General features: G+C 39.7%; 1 protein-coding gene across 1 annotated transcript in view; it reads left to right on the forward strand.

The window, feature by feature from the left end:
- RELN (reelin) overlaps positions 1-17,295 on the forward strand; it is a 710,657-nt gene that overhangs the window by 399,838 nt on the left and 293,524 nt on the right. Inside the window, exons 9-10 of the mRNA XM_007944540.1 lie at positions 6,340-6,436; positions 9,538-9,778. Of these exons, the coding sequence (XP_007942731.1) occupies positions 6,340-6,436; positions 9,538-9,778 (338 nt within the window). The remainder of the gene's footprint in view (positions 1-6,339; positions 6,437-9,537; positions 9,779-17,295) is intronic.

Raw genomic sequence — 17,295 nt, forward strand, 5'->3', positions numbered from 1 at the left:
GCAGTGTGCTAATGTGCTTAAACATTCAAATAGAAATGGAGTAAATCAATTTAAAGAGACAAAGATAATGTCTTATTATCAAAAAGATATTATATTTGAAGAACTTTTTTTGATGCAGTAGATAGTAATTCCTCAGAACATGAGCCCTGAGGATGATTTTCTTTGTGGCTTATGACCATTTTGTATGACTTTGCAAATTGCTTATTTTCAATTATGTTGGGTCATCATGTGGCTACCGTTATTCCTCACCTCATTTCATCTGGCTGAGAGAAGGACTGAAAATTTACCATAATTACTCATATAGTTTGTCTCTGATACTTCAATTCTGTCTTAGTTACGTAGTGCTGCCATAACAACAACAATAAAATATCAAAAAATGTGTGGGTTTACAGAAGAAATTTATTGTCTCACAGGTTTGGAAACTGTAAGTTCAAGTCAGGGTACAGACTCTAGCGGAGGGTCCTTCCTTTTTAGTGGCCCCAGGCAACTCATGGGAGATATAATCTTGGATATTATCTTCCATAGATGTTTTTTAAAGCCCTGAAAATTTCTAAGATTACCAAAGGAGGCAGTATAAAGAAAGGAAGCGGAAAGCACTAAAGTATGTAGAGGTCAACCAGAAAAAGGACAACAAAGGAGACTGAGAGGGAACTACCCATAATAAAGTGAAAGAAAAGTCAAAGGGTTGTGGAAGGCAGGAGAAGAAAATATCCAAAAAGGAGAGAGGGAGAGACTTGACAAATCCTCTGACAGGTCAAGTAAGCTGAATTTGGAAAAGTCGTCCATTGATTTGGTAAAGGTCTCCAGTGGCCTAACCAGGAGCAGTGTAAATGGGAGTGCTGGCGAGCAGAGGCCCATATAGAGGGGGGATAAGAGAAAAGGAGGTGAGAACGTGGAGACTATAGCTACACAATTCCTATGAGAAATTTTGCAGTAAAGAGGAGCAATAATAAAATGGAAGGAGGGGGTGTGATATCAAGAAAGCTTTTTTTAAAAAAAAAAATTTTTAAAAGAGAGATGCTTTGTTGTTGTTATGTGTCATCGAGTTGGACTCGACTCATAGCGACCCTTCTTTGGGTTTCCGAGGTGGTATCACTACGGTAGTAGATTGCCCAACCTTCCTTCCTTCCAAGGAGTGGCTAGTGGGTTTGAACCACCAGCCTTCCAGTTAGCAGTCAAGTGCCTTAGGCACTATACTACCGGAGCTCCTGAGAGATGCTTAGTCATGTTTATATGATGACAGGAAATGATCCAGGAAGTTGGGGAAATAAATTGATAATGTAGGAGCAAAGGGAAATTTTAAGGAATAAGGTTCTTGAAAATGTGAGAGCAGATGGGATGCAGACCACATGAGGAGTGTTCTGGTTACCCAGTGCTGCTCTGACAAGAATGTACCACAAATGGAGTGGCCTTAACAAACAGTAGTTTATTCTTAGTTTGGAAGGCTAGAAGTCCAAGTTCAAAGTGCCAGGCTCTAGTGGCTGGGTGAAAGGCCCTTGACCTTGCTCTTCAGCTCTGCCTCTTGCTCCCGGCCCACTGAAGCTAGAGGCATCTCTTCACTCAGGCAGCTACTGGCTGCTGAGGCTAACAGGGCCAAGGTCAGCAAACAAAATGGCACAGTCCCGATGTTAACAAACCACACAGCAGGCCATTAATTCAAGTCCATTGTAAATCCCAAGGTCGGCAGAGCATGGCAGGCTGCTGAACAATGACACAGCTACATGCAGGGTCCAAGCATGCCATAGGCTAGAGACCATTCTCGAAGATGCTTCTTATATACGGGAAGCAGACCACATACCCAAAGCAGCTACTCAGCTGCTTGTGGTAGATCCCACCATGGAGCTGATTGCCAGTCTCATCAAGGGGAATAACTACCACCAGCTGCCCAGCCACTCAACCAGGCCCAGCCAAGTTGACACACACGTAACCACCACAAGGAAGGTCACCTTTGATTGGTGTAGAAACACCTCATCCCCAGTAACAGGTTATTGTTGTGTGTTGCTGAGTCATTTCTGACTCAGAGCTACCCTATAGCATAGGATAGAATTGCTCCATAGGGTTTTCTAGGCTATAATCTTTACAGGGACAAATCACTAGGTTTTTTCTTCCATGGAGCAGCTGGTGGGTTCAAACCATTCACCTTCCAGTTAGCAGCTCAGAGTTCAACTATTGTGCCACCAGAGCTCCTACACTATAGCAGAAGGAAGACAAAAAACACAGGTGCAGATGACCAGACAGCATAGTACACGTAGAGTTTTAGGTGAAAAGATAAGCATATCTGGTATTACTGTTTGTCTAAACTATATTCATAGCCCTGTTATCCTAATAGGAATGAACTTAAACATATAATTTCATATACAAAACTTAAAAATGAGAAAAAAATAATCCAAACTTTAGGCTTTCTTAATTACTTAGCAGGTTACTTATACCCAGGGGCATAGCACAGGTAATGAGTGCCTGAGGCAATCTCTAAATTGGGGGGGGGGGTAGTTTCAAGATGAATAGACCATATCAGTGAAAAGCCTTCCTCCCCCCTCTTGTTTGCCTGCCTCAGTCAGGTACCTTTGGTATTTGTGGTTCCTCAGAATGTCATTCCGAACTTCGCCTGGTACTGTCTTGGACTTGTGGCCAAGAGCAAGATCCCTCCTCTCTGGGTGTCTACTGAGGTTGAGGAAGGAAGTTGGGCCACATTGGGTTAATAGAAACTGCTCAATGATGTTCCCTTTCAGGTGATGCTCAGCACACACACCATACCTGCCGTACATACCATACCTATCATACCTTAGATACACCTCTGCTTGTACCCTTGTCTGGAAAAAAAAAGCCTCACTGCCATTGAGTGGAATACAACTCATAGTGATCCCCACTGGGTTTCCAAAGCTTTGTGGAAATCTTTATGGAAACAGATTGCCCCATCGTTCTTCCATGGAGCAGTTGGTGGGTTTGAACTACTGACCTTTTGATTAGTAGCCAAATGCCTTAACCACTACACCACCAGAAATCTTGTAACCTTGTAGGGGGTAAAAATGAAAGTATGTGGACTTTCTTCATTGCTTGTGAGAAACAAAATACTTGAATTTTTAGACCACTGAAAAATCATCAGTGGCTTAGACCATATTTTGATAACCATAGTTCTAAACTATCTTCCCTTTCAGCAGTTTTTTAAATCCCTGAAAAAAGTGCTGTATTCGAATGATCTAAAGAAGGGAAAACAGATATGTAAATTAGAAGATATTTTGCATTTGACATTTGGGGTTGTCTTTTTCCATTCCAGTTTTAAATTTAAGTTTGACAATTAAACATCTTTCATTTTAGAGGGGAGAAAAAGAAATACATGTTACAGGTGGCACCTGCTTTTTATGGTCTCCCCACTGTACTCTGGGGATGTGGTAGCTCTGCACCACAGCATTTGGGTGCCAGAAGTTGGAGTGGCGTTAGGTACCTGACTCATGGGAAAGGAGGGGACACTGATTAACTCTTTCCTCCCCTTGCCACAGGCAGAGTCAAATGAACATTTTCAATCTGAGCAAGAATCAATCTTAATCTGCTGACCAAAGGCTGTGTTATAGTGGGGCAGTGGGGTGCGTTTTGGAAGGGGCAATGTGAAGAAACTCTTCACCCAGCATACATGGCATAATGGATGAGCACAATAGCCACAACAATGAGCTCAAACTTACCACTGATCATGAAGATGACGCAGGACTGGGCAACTGAGAACCACATCTATATATGGCACAGCCACAGTTGGTGTTGGCTGGGAATCATTTATTCATTACACTGGTGCCATTTGGAATGGTAGTTTGATGTGAGTGGCCTCTGGGTGAGGCAGGTATCCAAAGCTGACTGGTTCTTGGGGAGGGCAGGTGAACATGCTTCTTCTAGCTGGGAACCTCCTCCTGCAGTTCCCTTGACATGGACAGTGCCTCTCCTCTAGGTGGCTGCCTGTATCCCACACCCTAGTCCTGATCTTCCCATTGTGCACCCCTCTGTTTGGGTCCCTGTGCTTTTTTTGGCCATCTTCCTACTTGGGAACCCTTTTAGATACCCTGGGCCAGTTCTGTTTCTCTGGGTTCACATTTGGTCTCTAGGAGCTATGCACCTTGAAGCCCATTGGGGGTGGAAGGGCAGCTTTATCCTGGGGAGATTGAGGAATTTTTGCAAGATTGTAAGCAGGGAGGTAACCTGAACAGTGTAACAGTAAGGACTGGTGAGGCTGGAGACAGGGAGACCAATGCAGAGTCCTGGCAGGAGCTAATGAGGGTCCATTGAGAACAGTGAGAAGATGGATTCAAAAGATACTAATATTTTAGATACGAAAAAAAGTTAGTGAGCCAGAAGCTGAGGAAGAGTGAGTCACCTGTCAGGAGCCCTTTTATTTTATGGGTGCAAGGTAACTTTAACCTCACAACAGTGAGAAGATATAAGAAAATAGACAGGAAAGAAGTCATACTTGTCATCAAGATTGTATGTAGCCCCATTTCTGTTTTGATGTACGTCAGCTTACTTTCTGTCTTTAGAATTTATAAACAATTTATAAGAAATTCTATGATGTAGAGAACATTCTTGGTTATTTAGTCTATCCTTTCCTTTTTCAGGGATCTATCTTATACATTTGCTTTTAAGTACCTATGGTGTATAATATATAAAGGAAGCACACAGGTAGCATTTAAAGTCTCTAGGCCAATTTGAACTTGCCTTTGAAATACCGACTCTCTGCCAGACCTCCCTCTTACTTGTGTTGAAGTTTGTCCCGCGTAATCCTGCCTGTTTCATTTTCCAGACACACAGTTTGCTACTTATTTTAAGCAGCTGCTTATGAAAGGTAGAATTTAGCAACGATTAAAATGGCATAAGATGGCTTTCTGTTTGAGCTCAGAGTTGCCGGGTAGCTTTCCTTTGAATACCCCTTTCTTTGAGGCCTTTTCGCCTACGTTTCGGCTGTGAAAATAAATCCAGCAAAACTGCTGTTTGTCCCTTTAGCACATTGCCAACTTTGGCGATCGAAAACTAGCTGGTTTTGTACTACACTCCACTGAAATACAATAAATGGGTCTGATTTAAGCTTGGAGCCCCTGAGTACTACAAATGGAAAAACCGTCAGCAGACGCCATTTGCTGAAACAGGCCCTTCACCAGCAGATGGGTGAAAGCTAAACATAAACTGTACTATTTCTTTTTCTTTCGGTTCATTTGTTTTTAATGTTGTATTAAAAAAAAACCTGCAGTATCAGTTACAATAACCTTCTTGCAAATGTCTTTCATGACTGTTTTTGGTACACTAAGAAGGTCTTTGAAATTACAGCCATACTACACACTTCATTGTGCGATTCACTGAACACGCAGAAGCAAATTCAGCTCAGGGTTTTAAAGCTTGCTTTGGTGATTTTATTTCCAATATTTAAAATAATTGTGAGAAATCATCAACAAATATTCACAAAAGAACATAATATCTTTTAAATCTTTCATGTTGGGCTGTAGTAGAGCACATCAAGCATATTATAATAGCTGTCATTTGTTTAGTACTTGAATTTTCTTTACAGTACTTGGTATATTTATGTCCCAAGAAATTTATACTAAATTGTATTTAGTATATTTATGTACCATATAATGTAATCACTATTAATTGATATTAATTTTCAAGAATGGTAATGTTATTAATCATTCTATAATATTTAGATAATGTTTTTCAGCAGAGCATTAAGTGCTTATTTTATCATTTAATTTGTTAATGCCTGTCAGCTGCTAACCAAAAGGTCAGTGGTTTGAACACATCAGCCACTCTGCAGAAGAAAAATGAGGCAGTCTATTTCTATAAAGATTTACAGCCTTGGAAACCCTATGGGGGTCACGATGAGTCAGAATCAACTTGACAGCAATGAGTAGCTATCTCCAAAAGGAGCTCTGGTGATGCAGTGGTTAAAGCAATTGGGTAGTAACCAAAAGGTCAGCTATTTTAAACTCTCAAGCCACTCTATACAAGACAGATGAGGCAGTCTGCTTCCATAGAGATTTTCAACCTTGGAAACCCTATGGGAAGTTTTACTCTGCCCTATAGGGTTGCTATGAGTCAGAAGCAACACAATGACAATGAAATTTTTGGGGTTTCTTTTCTTTTGGTATCTTGAAAAATACCTGCAATTTACCTTTTTTCTGGTTCCTAAATTTATTTATCAAATAATATTTATCAAAATGAATCACAAGAAATTTCATCAGAAGAATGAGGAAATTATTAGACAAATAGCTAAATATTTAGAAAAATATCTAAAATATTTATCAGGGAGGATAATACCTAATTTCACTTTTTCATTTTTTTAACTCTTAATGTTATTGTTATTTACAGGTTCAGGTTCATGTCGCTTTAGTTATTCAGACCCCAGCATCATCGTGTCATATACAAAGAATAATACTGCGGATTGGATTCAGCTTGAGAAAATAAGGTTTGTTATTTAAAATATCTTCATAAATTCTGACATAGGTAGATTTCTACTTGCCTTTTTGCCTTCGTCCTACCACTGACTTTATTCTTTATGGTTTAAAAGTATGTCTGATGATTAATTACGTTGAAATAGATGAGTGTACATATTATCACCTGCCCTTTTTGAATAACGTCATTTTTCATTCTGAACTTCTCACTGTCAGTAGTATTTATAACAAATTATTTATTTTTGGTATAAGTTCATATGGGATCATGACTTTCACAATAACATCCTCCATAATATAAAATGACCATGTATCTCTCTAGGTGGTGGCCTGGCTTATAGGCCTGGGAATATATCAGATGACTACCCAAATCCCTTCTGCTCTGAAGATAATGAGTTAATAGCCATTGTGCCTTTTGTAGATATCATAATTCTGATGCAACTTTATTAATCTATTTTTAAAAAAATCTTTCAATAAGAAAATCGGGTGGAATATTTGATGAAGAAGAAACTCATTCATGTTTAAAAGGTTTGGTTAAGTTAGCCAAACTCAAATGATGTTCACTACTTCTGCATAGTTTAAATCATAAAATAAAATTCAGTATGGCTGCTTCATTTCAGACACAAGATAATAAAATGGAAAAATCCTTGAACTTTTATAAAGTAGATATTATGGTTGGTTTAGTTCTTCAGGTAGCATAATTCAACTAGACCATTTTCCATCAGTTTGTAACAGTTTTATTTTTCATGTACCAGTTTCCTTACCATATTTCCATATTGAAAGAATTGTGATTCATTTCAAGGAGTAGAATAAATATTAGGTTCTTATTCTTTAGTACTAACCCATCTGTCCAAGTATCTAGTAGTATTTCAAACAGACAAAAAAAAATCTTCAGTTTAAGTTCCAGTCTAACCAATAACTGAGAAAAGTGATTCTAACTTATGGATTTTAATATTTTGGATTTAATGTATCTCTGTGGAAAGGTAAAATATAATTTATAGGCACCTGATACAAACTGAAGGAGTGCTAGTGGCACAGTGGTTAAGCACTCAGCTGCTAACCAAAGGTCAGTGGTTCAAACCCACTAGCTACTCCATGGAAGAAAGATGTGACAGTCTGCTTCCATAAAGATTTACAGTCTATGGGGCAGTCTGCTCTGTCCTGTAGGGTCACTATGAGTCAGAGTGACTCCACAGCAGTGCTTTTAGGTTTTCTTTTCTTTCTTTTATTTTTTAAAGCTGAGTGCCAATTTTATGAGAACATTTTGCTATTCTTTCTAATTTCTGTAGTTATTATGAAAATGTATTCATATTAAATACTTATTTATATAAATGTCTATAAGCAAGGCAGCAAAAACATAAGAATTTTTACCTATATATTCATTTATCTCTTTTCTAATATGTTACTTACCATACATAGTTGAGTTATATTATAGTAGATATTTCTTGCTAGCCAAAAAAACCTACATGCTTTTAGTATTGCAAATATTGAAACTGCACATTTAATTACAACATATAAAGATCATCTTCAACAAATTCAATTTATTTTTACTCTTAATGAGACTTTTGATTGTAAGCTATGCACCAAACCATCATACTCATTAATGCAAATTTCCCTTACCATTAATGATAAAAACCGAACATATTTTTAATCACTACTGAAAATCAAAATGTTTCTCTTCATCAGTTTAAATTCATTTTGAAGCTAAAAGCATAGTCATCATGAAATATTTTTAAAGAAAAGAGAGATTGATTACCCTCAAAGGTAAAGTACACCATCTATAACCTACAATGACAATTCTATGGATATATATGTGCTTTACTGGTGAGTGAAAAATATGACTTTTCTGTAGTCCATTCAAAGCTGATTTGTGGCAAGCCTAGGGTACCAGTAGTTTGCATTTTAGTAACACTTTTAATCTTGGGTAAGGCGATCATTTTTACGATAGTAGATTTCTCTTTGGTAGAATAAAATATTTAATAGAAATATTTTATTATATAGCAAAAGGGGTTAGATTCTAACAGATGTAATATAGAAATCATATTAAATTATATCATGTTTTTAAAGATTGAACTGCATGAAATTGTAAAGAATTATACATGAGACCATTTAATTCTCATGGCAAGTCTCACATTTCATATAGACAATACACGTAAAAATGTATCTGGCTAGAAGAAATAAATATGTGAAGAGTGGTTATGAAACATAAGGCATATAATGGTCACTAATAGATATGTAATTTCAAAGTAACAATCAAAATTAAGATAATTTTTTATTTTTATAAAGAAATCTTTATTTCTTCTTATCAAAGGAACCTATACTAGATTGTGTACTACATACACTAAAACCCAGGAGCTCTGGTAGCATAGTGGCTAAGACACTTGCCTGCTAACCAGACAGCTGGTGGTTCAAACCCACCAACCACTCCTTGGAAGGAAGGTTGGGCAATCCTACTTCTGTAGTGATATTGCCTCGGAAACCCAAGGAGGGGTCGCTATGAGTCGGGTTTGACTCGATGGCACATAACAACAACAACAACAAAACCTGTTGGCTACACTTTGATTTTTTGTACATGCTAAACACTATGTGCCATTTTCCCCCACTTATTCTTTTACTAGGAGCTTTTACTAGCATAGTGCCTAAGGCACTTGACTGCTAACCAGAAGGCTGGTGGTTCAAACCCACCAGCCACTCCTCGGAAGGAAGGTTGGGCAATCCTACTTCCGTAGTGACACTGCCTCGGAAACCCAAGGAGGGGTCGCTATGAGTCAGGGCTGAGTTGACGGCAAAATAACAACAACAAACAACAGCATTCTTTTACTTGAGTATATATGGTGCCTATCTTATGTAAAAAGTTAACGACTTGAAAGCATATGACATTTAAACTGTCATCACCCAATATGAAAAGCAGAATAATCAGCAGGTAGTAAGACATCTAAAGGCTGTTAGATTGTGAGTATTCAATCTATGATAAATATAATTTTTGAGATAATTAGCATTTTAGTTTATTTTCTTATTTTCATTTTAGTTTATTTTCTTATTTTCTATAAGAAAGAAAAAGCGGACACTATTGGACTTTATTGTGGCACCAATTCCCCATCTCACCCTATTTTTCCAGAGCCCCTTCCAATGTCAGCACAATCATTCATATCCTCTACCTTCCCGAAGATGCCAAAGGCGAGAACGTCCAGTTTCAGTGGAAGCAGGAGAGCCTCCGTGTGGGTGAAGTATATGAAGCCTGCTGGGCCTTAGATAATATCCTGGTCATCAATTCAGCTCACAGACAAGTCGTGTTAGAAGATAATCTGGACCCAGTGGACACAGGCAACTGGCTTTTCTTCCCAGGAGCGACAGTTAAGGTGGGAGCTTTCTCTCTTTTCTTCTTCCCCTCCTTTCTCAACCCTAAAGGCTAAATGAATCAAACTGTAAAAGGATAACTATTTGATCAAAACCACTATTAAAGAAATGGTTAATGTTCGTATTTGCCATATGCTGCCTTTGAAGGATGGAAAGTCATTAGTGAAAAACATTCATTTATTCAACTATTTGAAAATTTAGAATGCCATGGAAGTGCAACATACAGTACTGAATCAGTCATGCAGAGACAAGACTAGACTAGAGTCCAAGTAGAGACCAAAAGGTAATTTTGAATTGGCCAGATGAGAGGAAGAGTGCTTCTGGAATCTGAAATAATAAACATAGAGGCTGGAAGGTGACAGCAGAAAGCAGTCTTGGACAAACTTCAAAATTGCTATTGTATAGATTTGAGTTGAGCATTCTGAGTCTGGAGGAATGGCCAGTGGCAAGATCTTAAAAGACTTTCAATCTGCTATAGAACTTGAACTTTATTCTGGAGAAGGCTGGCGGTTCAAACCCACCAGCCACTCCTTGGAAGGAAGGTTGGGCAATCCTACTTTCGTAGTGATACTGCCTCGGAAACCCAAGGAGGGGTCGCTATGAGTCGGGGCCGACTTGACAGCAAATAACAACAACAACAACAACATAGAACTTGAACTTTATTCTGGAGCTGATAGGGAGTCATTGAGGCACTTTAAATTAGAGCCAGACTTAATCAAATTTGATTTGTGAAATATATTTTGACTTCAGTGAATTGTGGAAAGGAAGGGGAAAAGAGTGTGAACAGAGGGACCAAATAGTAGCCTTATAACCATAGTCCCATGGGAGATCACACTGGCCAGAATTACAAGAGAGGGGATGAGAAAATGTGGACATATTTTGGAGATTTTCAGGATAGGGAACGGAGAAGATGGGGGGCTGAAAGTGTGGGAGAGTCAGGTGTCAAGGACCACTCGTGGTTTCTGGCTCGAGCACCTGGGTGGAGATTCACTGAACCAGGAGACATGAGAGGAGGAGCAGGTTCACAGGAAGGTGATGAATTCACTTTACATGTTGACCTTCAGGATCCTGGGGCAGCCAAGAAGAAATACTTGGTCAGAAGTTAGCATAAGACAGAAGCTCAAGTTCCTTTACTTGAGAATTGTCAGCCCTCAAGAGTTGAAATGATAGACTTGCCCTAGAAGTATATGGAATAAGAAATTACACTTGAACAATGTGAAAAATGCCATTGAACCCTTAACTGGACCCTCTCATATTTCTAATATATGAAAATAAAGTACAATTACAGCTTGGAGAATTAAAAAAAAAAAAACTGTGACTTGTTGATGCAAAAAATCCTGTACTAGAAGGAGTGAGGTCACAGAGATGTAGCAAGTAGAATATAAAGATCTAACTTGCTTACCTCCTTCTGATAACTTGCTTTGGTACTAGAAAATGGTTCCAGATTGTTTAGAGCACCCTTACCACCAGGAGTTTCTCTCAAACAACAACTTCTTGCTTACAAATCTATCACAAGTCATTTTATTTTAATTGAGTGAAATTACACAAATTGACCAGCATTAAGGAACAGGCATGATCTTTGTTCTTTATGAGAAAAAAAAAAAAAAACTAGTAAAGCTTATGGATGCTGAGTCTACAAAAGACTCTTAAAACCACGACCCCTTTAAAGAGAGCCCATAGACTCCTTTCATGTAAGTATTGAAAATAACCTTCGTAAGGCTCTCCCAAAGTAGATCCCACTACCACTTGACAAAAGAGGGACAGAAAACAAATGCTGGCGAGGGTATGGAGAGATTGGAAATCTTATACTGTGCTGGTGGGGCTGTAAAATGGTGCGACCACTATGGAAAACAGTATGGCACTTCCTTAAAAGTTGGAAATAGAAGTATCATATGATCTAGCAATCCCACCACTAGGTATATATCCTAAAGAGGTGAGACCTGGGACACATCTAGATAGATACACACTCATGTTCATTGCAGCACTATTTACAGTAGCAAAGAGATGGCAACAACCAAGTGCCCATCAGCAGATGAATGGATAACCAAACTATGGTGCATACATACAATGGAAAACTTTGCAGAATCGTAGAATACTGAAGAATCAGCAAATCACCTCATAATGCTGAGTGAAATAAGTGAATCACAGAAGGACAAATATTATACAAGTCCATTATTGTAAAAAGCCAGGGAAAGGTTTACTCAGGGAAGGAAATTTTCTTTGTTGGTTACCAGGGAGAGGATAAGGGAGGGAAAATAGAAGGATAATTAAGAGACAGGCTTGATACAGGTGATGGGATTTTAAAAAGAAAAAAAAAAAAATAGAGGTATTTCTGCTGTCATTATTCAACCCTGGCAAGGACTGAGTAAACCCAGGAAACACATGTAGACCTCAGGACCTGAGACTCACATCCTTTCCCATGAAGATCATTTATCATTTGGTCTCCGTACCCTTTACTGCATAAATATACTTTTTGGCCTCATTTCATGAGCCAGTATTCTAATCTAATTAGTTATGGGGTTCTTTAATGCATTTACTTAAGTACCCCTCATGGTAAAAATACATGAAGTGTGGCTTTGCTTCAGTGTTGTTGTTGTTGTTGTTGCAATGTTTAATTAGCAATGCTCCAGCTTTGTTCCATCTGTACTTTATGTGGGATGTGTTTTTGCTTTGGTCTCTCACCTCACTCACAAACTTAACCAGCACTCATTTGAGACAGGTCAAGTATCATACAGATGTATCCTAGCAAGAATGATTTATATCATCCTCTTGATTTAGCTGTCAGGTGGAAATTTTTCTGTGATGTTTCATTTTAAAACTTCAAAAATATGTTGTTGTTGTTGTTATGTGCCATAGAGTCGGCCCCGACTCATAGCGACCCCTCCTTGGGTTTCCGAGGCAGTATCACTACGGAAGTAGGATTGCCCAACCTTCCTTCCGAGGAGTGGCTGGTGGGTTTGAACCGCGAGCCGCCTGGTTAGCAGGCAAATGTCTTAGCCACTATGCTACCAGGGTATACATTAATCAAATCTAAGCATCTGTCATTTTTAACTTGTCTTCATGATCACCCTTTTGCTTTCTGACTCAAACACGGGAGCATGAAGGAAATGGCCTTTGACAAGTGACATGGACTATTAGAAATAAGAATTGTTTATTTAAACTGTACACAATTTCTTTGTCAAATATTGTTGTTTTGCTTGATGGCTTCTGTGATGAAAACTAAATATGACCAATTAGAAATTATATCTCAACATTCCTGTTGGTTGAAAGACTGTTTTAAACATTGCTTTATATGGACTTTTAGTTTTCAGGATTCTGTTTGTTTTTTCAACCTACACAATAACATTTCTATTTTAATTAAAAGATCCCAAGATGTTTCCATCTTTACTAAATCAGTGAGTAAGTCAAATAGCAATTAAGAAAGTGTGCTTAATTACAAAATAGAGTTAATTCAAGGAAAATATCCCAAGCACAAATAGAATTCTATTAAGCAGGTAATAATGGCTGCTTTTTAATGGAAGCATGCAAGTGACGAAAAAAAGGCACGCAAAATTGTAAACACTTTCCATGTAGTATCTTATATAATTTGATTCTTATAAACTTGTAAAGTAGATTCTATCTTAGCCTTATTTTACAGATGTGCAAACTGGAGTATAGACACATTTAGTAACTTGTCCAAACATCCTTCTCACCCGTGGCAGGCCCAATATTCAAATCCAGGAATCTGACTTCAGAACTCTTGTTCTCAGTCACCAACTAGCTTTGCTCTTAAAAGCAGTGAGTATAAACATGTCTATACGCTTGCTGTTTGTTCTGCAGTTCTTTCCCCCAACAACCACCTTAAATTATCTGCCCATTTTCTTCCCCTTCACTCTCTGACTATAAGTTTAAAGATTTTTGTTTTTTCCGTATTTCTTGATCTTGCTCCAGCTTTGTTCCATCTGTACTTGATGTTCCTTCCTCCAGATGACTGATTTTTAGAATTTAGCAAGTTCAGCCCAAGCACTGGTTGTTCCCCTCTATTACTCATTGTGACAACTGCTTTTATTTTCACAACTGTAGTTACTGGTCCATCATAGATATTAACTGCTGAGATTAAATGAACATAAGTAGATATATGTATTAAAATATTTCCCATTGAGGGTCAGGAAATATTTGCAGTAATCCACAGGGGAGGTGAACTAAAATGGGGACTGTGAGATTGTAGAGAGAGAGAAATCAAAACAGTCTAATGGTAGCAGACTGGCTGTGGCAAACACGTTGGACCTAAGGATCATACAAAGGGATGCAAATGACGGCATCATTCCTTAACACAAACATCATGCAACCCTATGCTTAAGACCCTTGATGGCTTCCTATGTAGGCCTAGAGGATACATGCCAAGCTTCCCACCATATAATTCAAGCCCTTTCCAATCTAGACCCAGCCTAACTTTTTATCCTCATCTCCTGCCTCATTGTCCTCCAGCCTCACAAATGCAACACAGAATTTCACACTCCCATTCCTTTAAATGTGGTTTTCTCCTTCCTTGTTCTCTGTCTAGTAATTTCTCCACATCCTTTATGGCCCAGTTCAAATGTCATTGCTCTGTGAAGTTTTTACAAAACTATGGTAATGTCTCCCTATGTGCTGTACTGGTATAACCATTAGGTTGAACAAACAGGACTTCCTGGGGTTCAGTCTGGCTATAGAAAACAACATTATTTTTCTCCACTGACCACTCGTATTTCTCTGACAGTTTCCTTATCCCTGCCCTCTTTGCATAAAAACTAGGGCTGGTCCCAACACTTTGGTAATAGACCCAAGGTCATCTAGTCACATTAGTCTCCCAGTTAGCCCGAGTTCAGTAACAGATATGATCAGTCCAATGTATAATCCAAACTCCAAGCTTCATCCATAGCTTTTGCCCTCTCCCAGCTTAGGTCTGCTGCAGTAGGAATGGAGACAGTGGTCAGCAACTTCTCCCTCCAACACTAGTTTCAGCCTCTAAAGCCTCCAGGGCTGGGCCTGGAAGAAGAGGCCAAGAGGCCTGGTATTATTGTAAGCTGACATTACTGATCCCTGTACTTGGCAAGTGATCAAGTTGGCTTTCTCTTGAATCTACCAGTGAGTTCTCTGGAAACATCTCTCACTCCCAACCCCTATGAAAGCTGGAGATCTCTCACCTGCAGTTCCCTGTACATCTCTCTGGCATGAAATATATGCTTCCCTTCTTAGTCTCTGGGTGCCTGGGTAATGACCACAATTTCTCTCTGCTGAGCACCCCTTGCCACTCCAGGCAACCTTTCTGAGATCTTAGATAGACTAGACTTTATCTTGTCTACATGACCCATGCTTCATCTATGGTAAACCCCAACACTGATCCATCATCAGGAGGTGAGTATTTACTACTAAGTGCAGCCCTCTTGTTATCCAGCCACCTGTCAGGCAATGCCAGCCATTGGTATAAATGTCCTTGAAGTCCTTCCAACTGGGCTTGAAGTGAGGAGAAGTTACCCTTCTCCTTCGACATAGACATGAGTAGGACTCACAATACATCAACAACTCTCTCTAAAGAAATCATCTCTCTAGAAAAGCAAAGATGAGGGTATACTGATGCCAAGTCATGTGGAGATATCCAAGGAACCAGAGAAAAGACTCTGAAGAGACAGGACCTTCCCTCAGACAGAGCTGACAGAGAAAGCCTTCCCTTCGAGTGGTGCCCTGAATTCAGACTTCTAGCCTCCTAAACTGTGAGAAAATCCATTTCTGTTTGTTATTGTCATCTACTTGTGCTTGTTATAGCAGCACTAGGGAACTAAGACAGAATATGATACTGGAAGAGTCGGGTGCTGCTCTGACAGACACTGAAATGTGGAAGCAGTTTTGGAATTCAGTAAGGGGCAGAGGCTGGAATAGTTTTAAGGTGGTAGCACAATGCCTAAGGCATTTGACTGCTAACCAGAAGGCTGGTGGTTCAAACCAAGAGACTGGGCAATCTATTTCTGTAAAGATTTACTGCCTTGGAAACCCAATGGGGGTTGCTATGAGTCAGAATAAACTCTATGGCAGTGGGTTTGGTTTGGTTTGGTTTGGTTTAATAGCAAAAGCCTAGATTGTCTTTGAAGACTGTTGGTGAAATTTTAGACATCAAAGGCAACTCTGCTGAGGAATCAGAAGGAAGTGAGGAGAGCTACTAATAGCTAATAAAGAAAGTCTCTGTTGTCTTCAAGGATACATACATATGGTGCCACTGACAGCATGTTGCTAGGAATGTGGATTGGTTGGTGTGCTTCTGGTGAGACTTTAAAATAGAAAGATGAACATGTGATTAGACAATAGAGAAAGGGTGGTGCTTTCTATGCAGTGACAAAGAACTTGTCTGAATATGTTCAAATGTTTGGTGGAAGGCAGAACTTGTAGGGGATGAACTTGGATATCTAGCTGAGGAGATATCTAAGCAAGATCTTCAAGGGGCCACTTGGTTTCTCCTTGTGGCTTATAGTAAAACTGAGAGGAAAAAGATGAACTTAAAAATGAACTGTGCAAAATGAAAACAGAATTTACAGATTTGGAAATTCTGTTGTACAAATTATAGACACATGTCCTGAAATGTTCACCAAGGATGTAGCTATACAGTCTCTTGCTAGAGATTAAGCCTGTGACTGGTGGATCTAACCAACTGCACAGCAGAAAACCCATCAGCTTAGACTGGAGGGGCAGAGAAAGAATGAAAGAAGAGAACGCTGTCTCTCTCGGGATCCTACAGGCAGGAAACAGGCCAAAGGAGTTGTCCTCCGAGAAAAGAACAAGACCATCCCTGGAGCAGCTCAGAGATAAGCAGAACTGATCAAAGGAGCATGGGAATCAAGGCCTTCTTGGTTTCATAGAGTAGGATTTTCGCCAACTCAGTTCTGGAGTTGGGGCTGCCATTAAGTGTGCCAGGGTATGGGGTTGTTGCCCCAAACTGAGGAGGTGGGGCTCCATGCTCAAGGGGCAGAAGAATGGGGCCTGCTGGGGCTGTGGGGTAAGGTGACCAGTCAGATGAACTAGAAGAATGGTGTCACCAAAGCCAAGGAAGCGATTCTGTTGCCATCCCAGGAGGCCTTGGTGGAGCTGAAGCCCGAGGCTGAGGTGCTTCCATCCAGAATCCAGAGAGCATGGCCAACACCCAGAGTCTGGATAGCAGGGCCATTGCCCAGACAGTCTCAGAACACAGAGGGTTATTTTCAAAACTTGACAGCCAATGTCAGTTGTTCAGCTGGGTTTTGGACTTGCTTGGTGGTCATTGTCCCTTCCTTCCCTCTAATTTCTCCCATTTGTGATGGAAATGTCTACCTTGTGCCTGTTCCACATTGTACTTTGGAAATGTTGTTGCTGTTGTTGTTATGTGCCGTCGAGTCAGCCCTGACTCATAGCGACCCCTCCTTGGGTTTCCGAGGCAGTGTCACTAAGGAAGTAGGATTGCCCAACCTTCCTTCCGAGGAGTGGCTGGTGGGTTTGAACCACCAGCCTTCTGGTTAGCAGTCAAGTGCCTTAG

The sequence above is a fragment of the Orycteropus afer genome, unplaced genomic scaffold (assembly GCF_000298275.1).
Source record: "Orycteropus afer afer isolate SDZICR_OR568_19922 unplaced genomic scaffold, OryAfe1.0 scaffold00007, whole genome shotgun sequence".
Lineage (NCBI taxonomy): Eukaryota > Metazoa > Chordata > Mammalia > Tubulidentata > Orycteropodidae > Orycteropus > Orycteropus afer.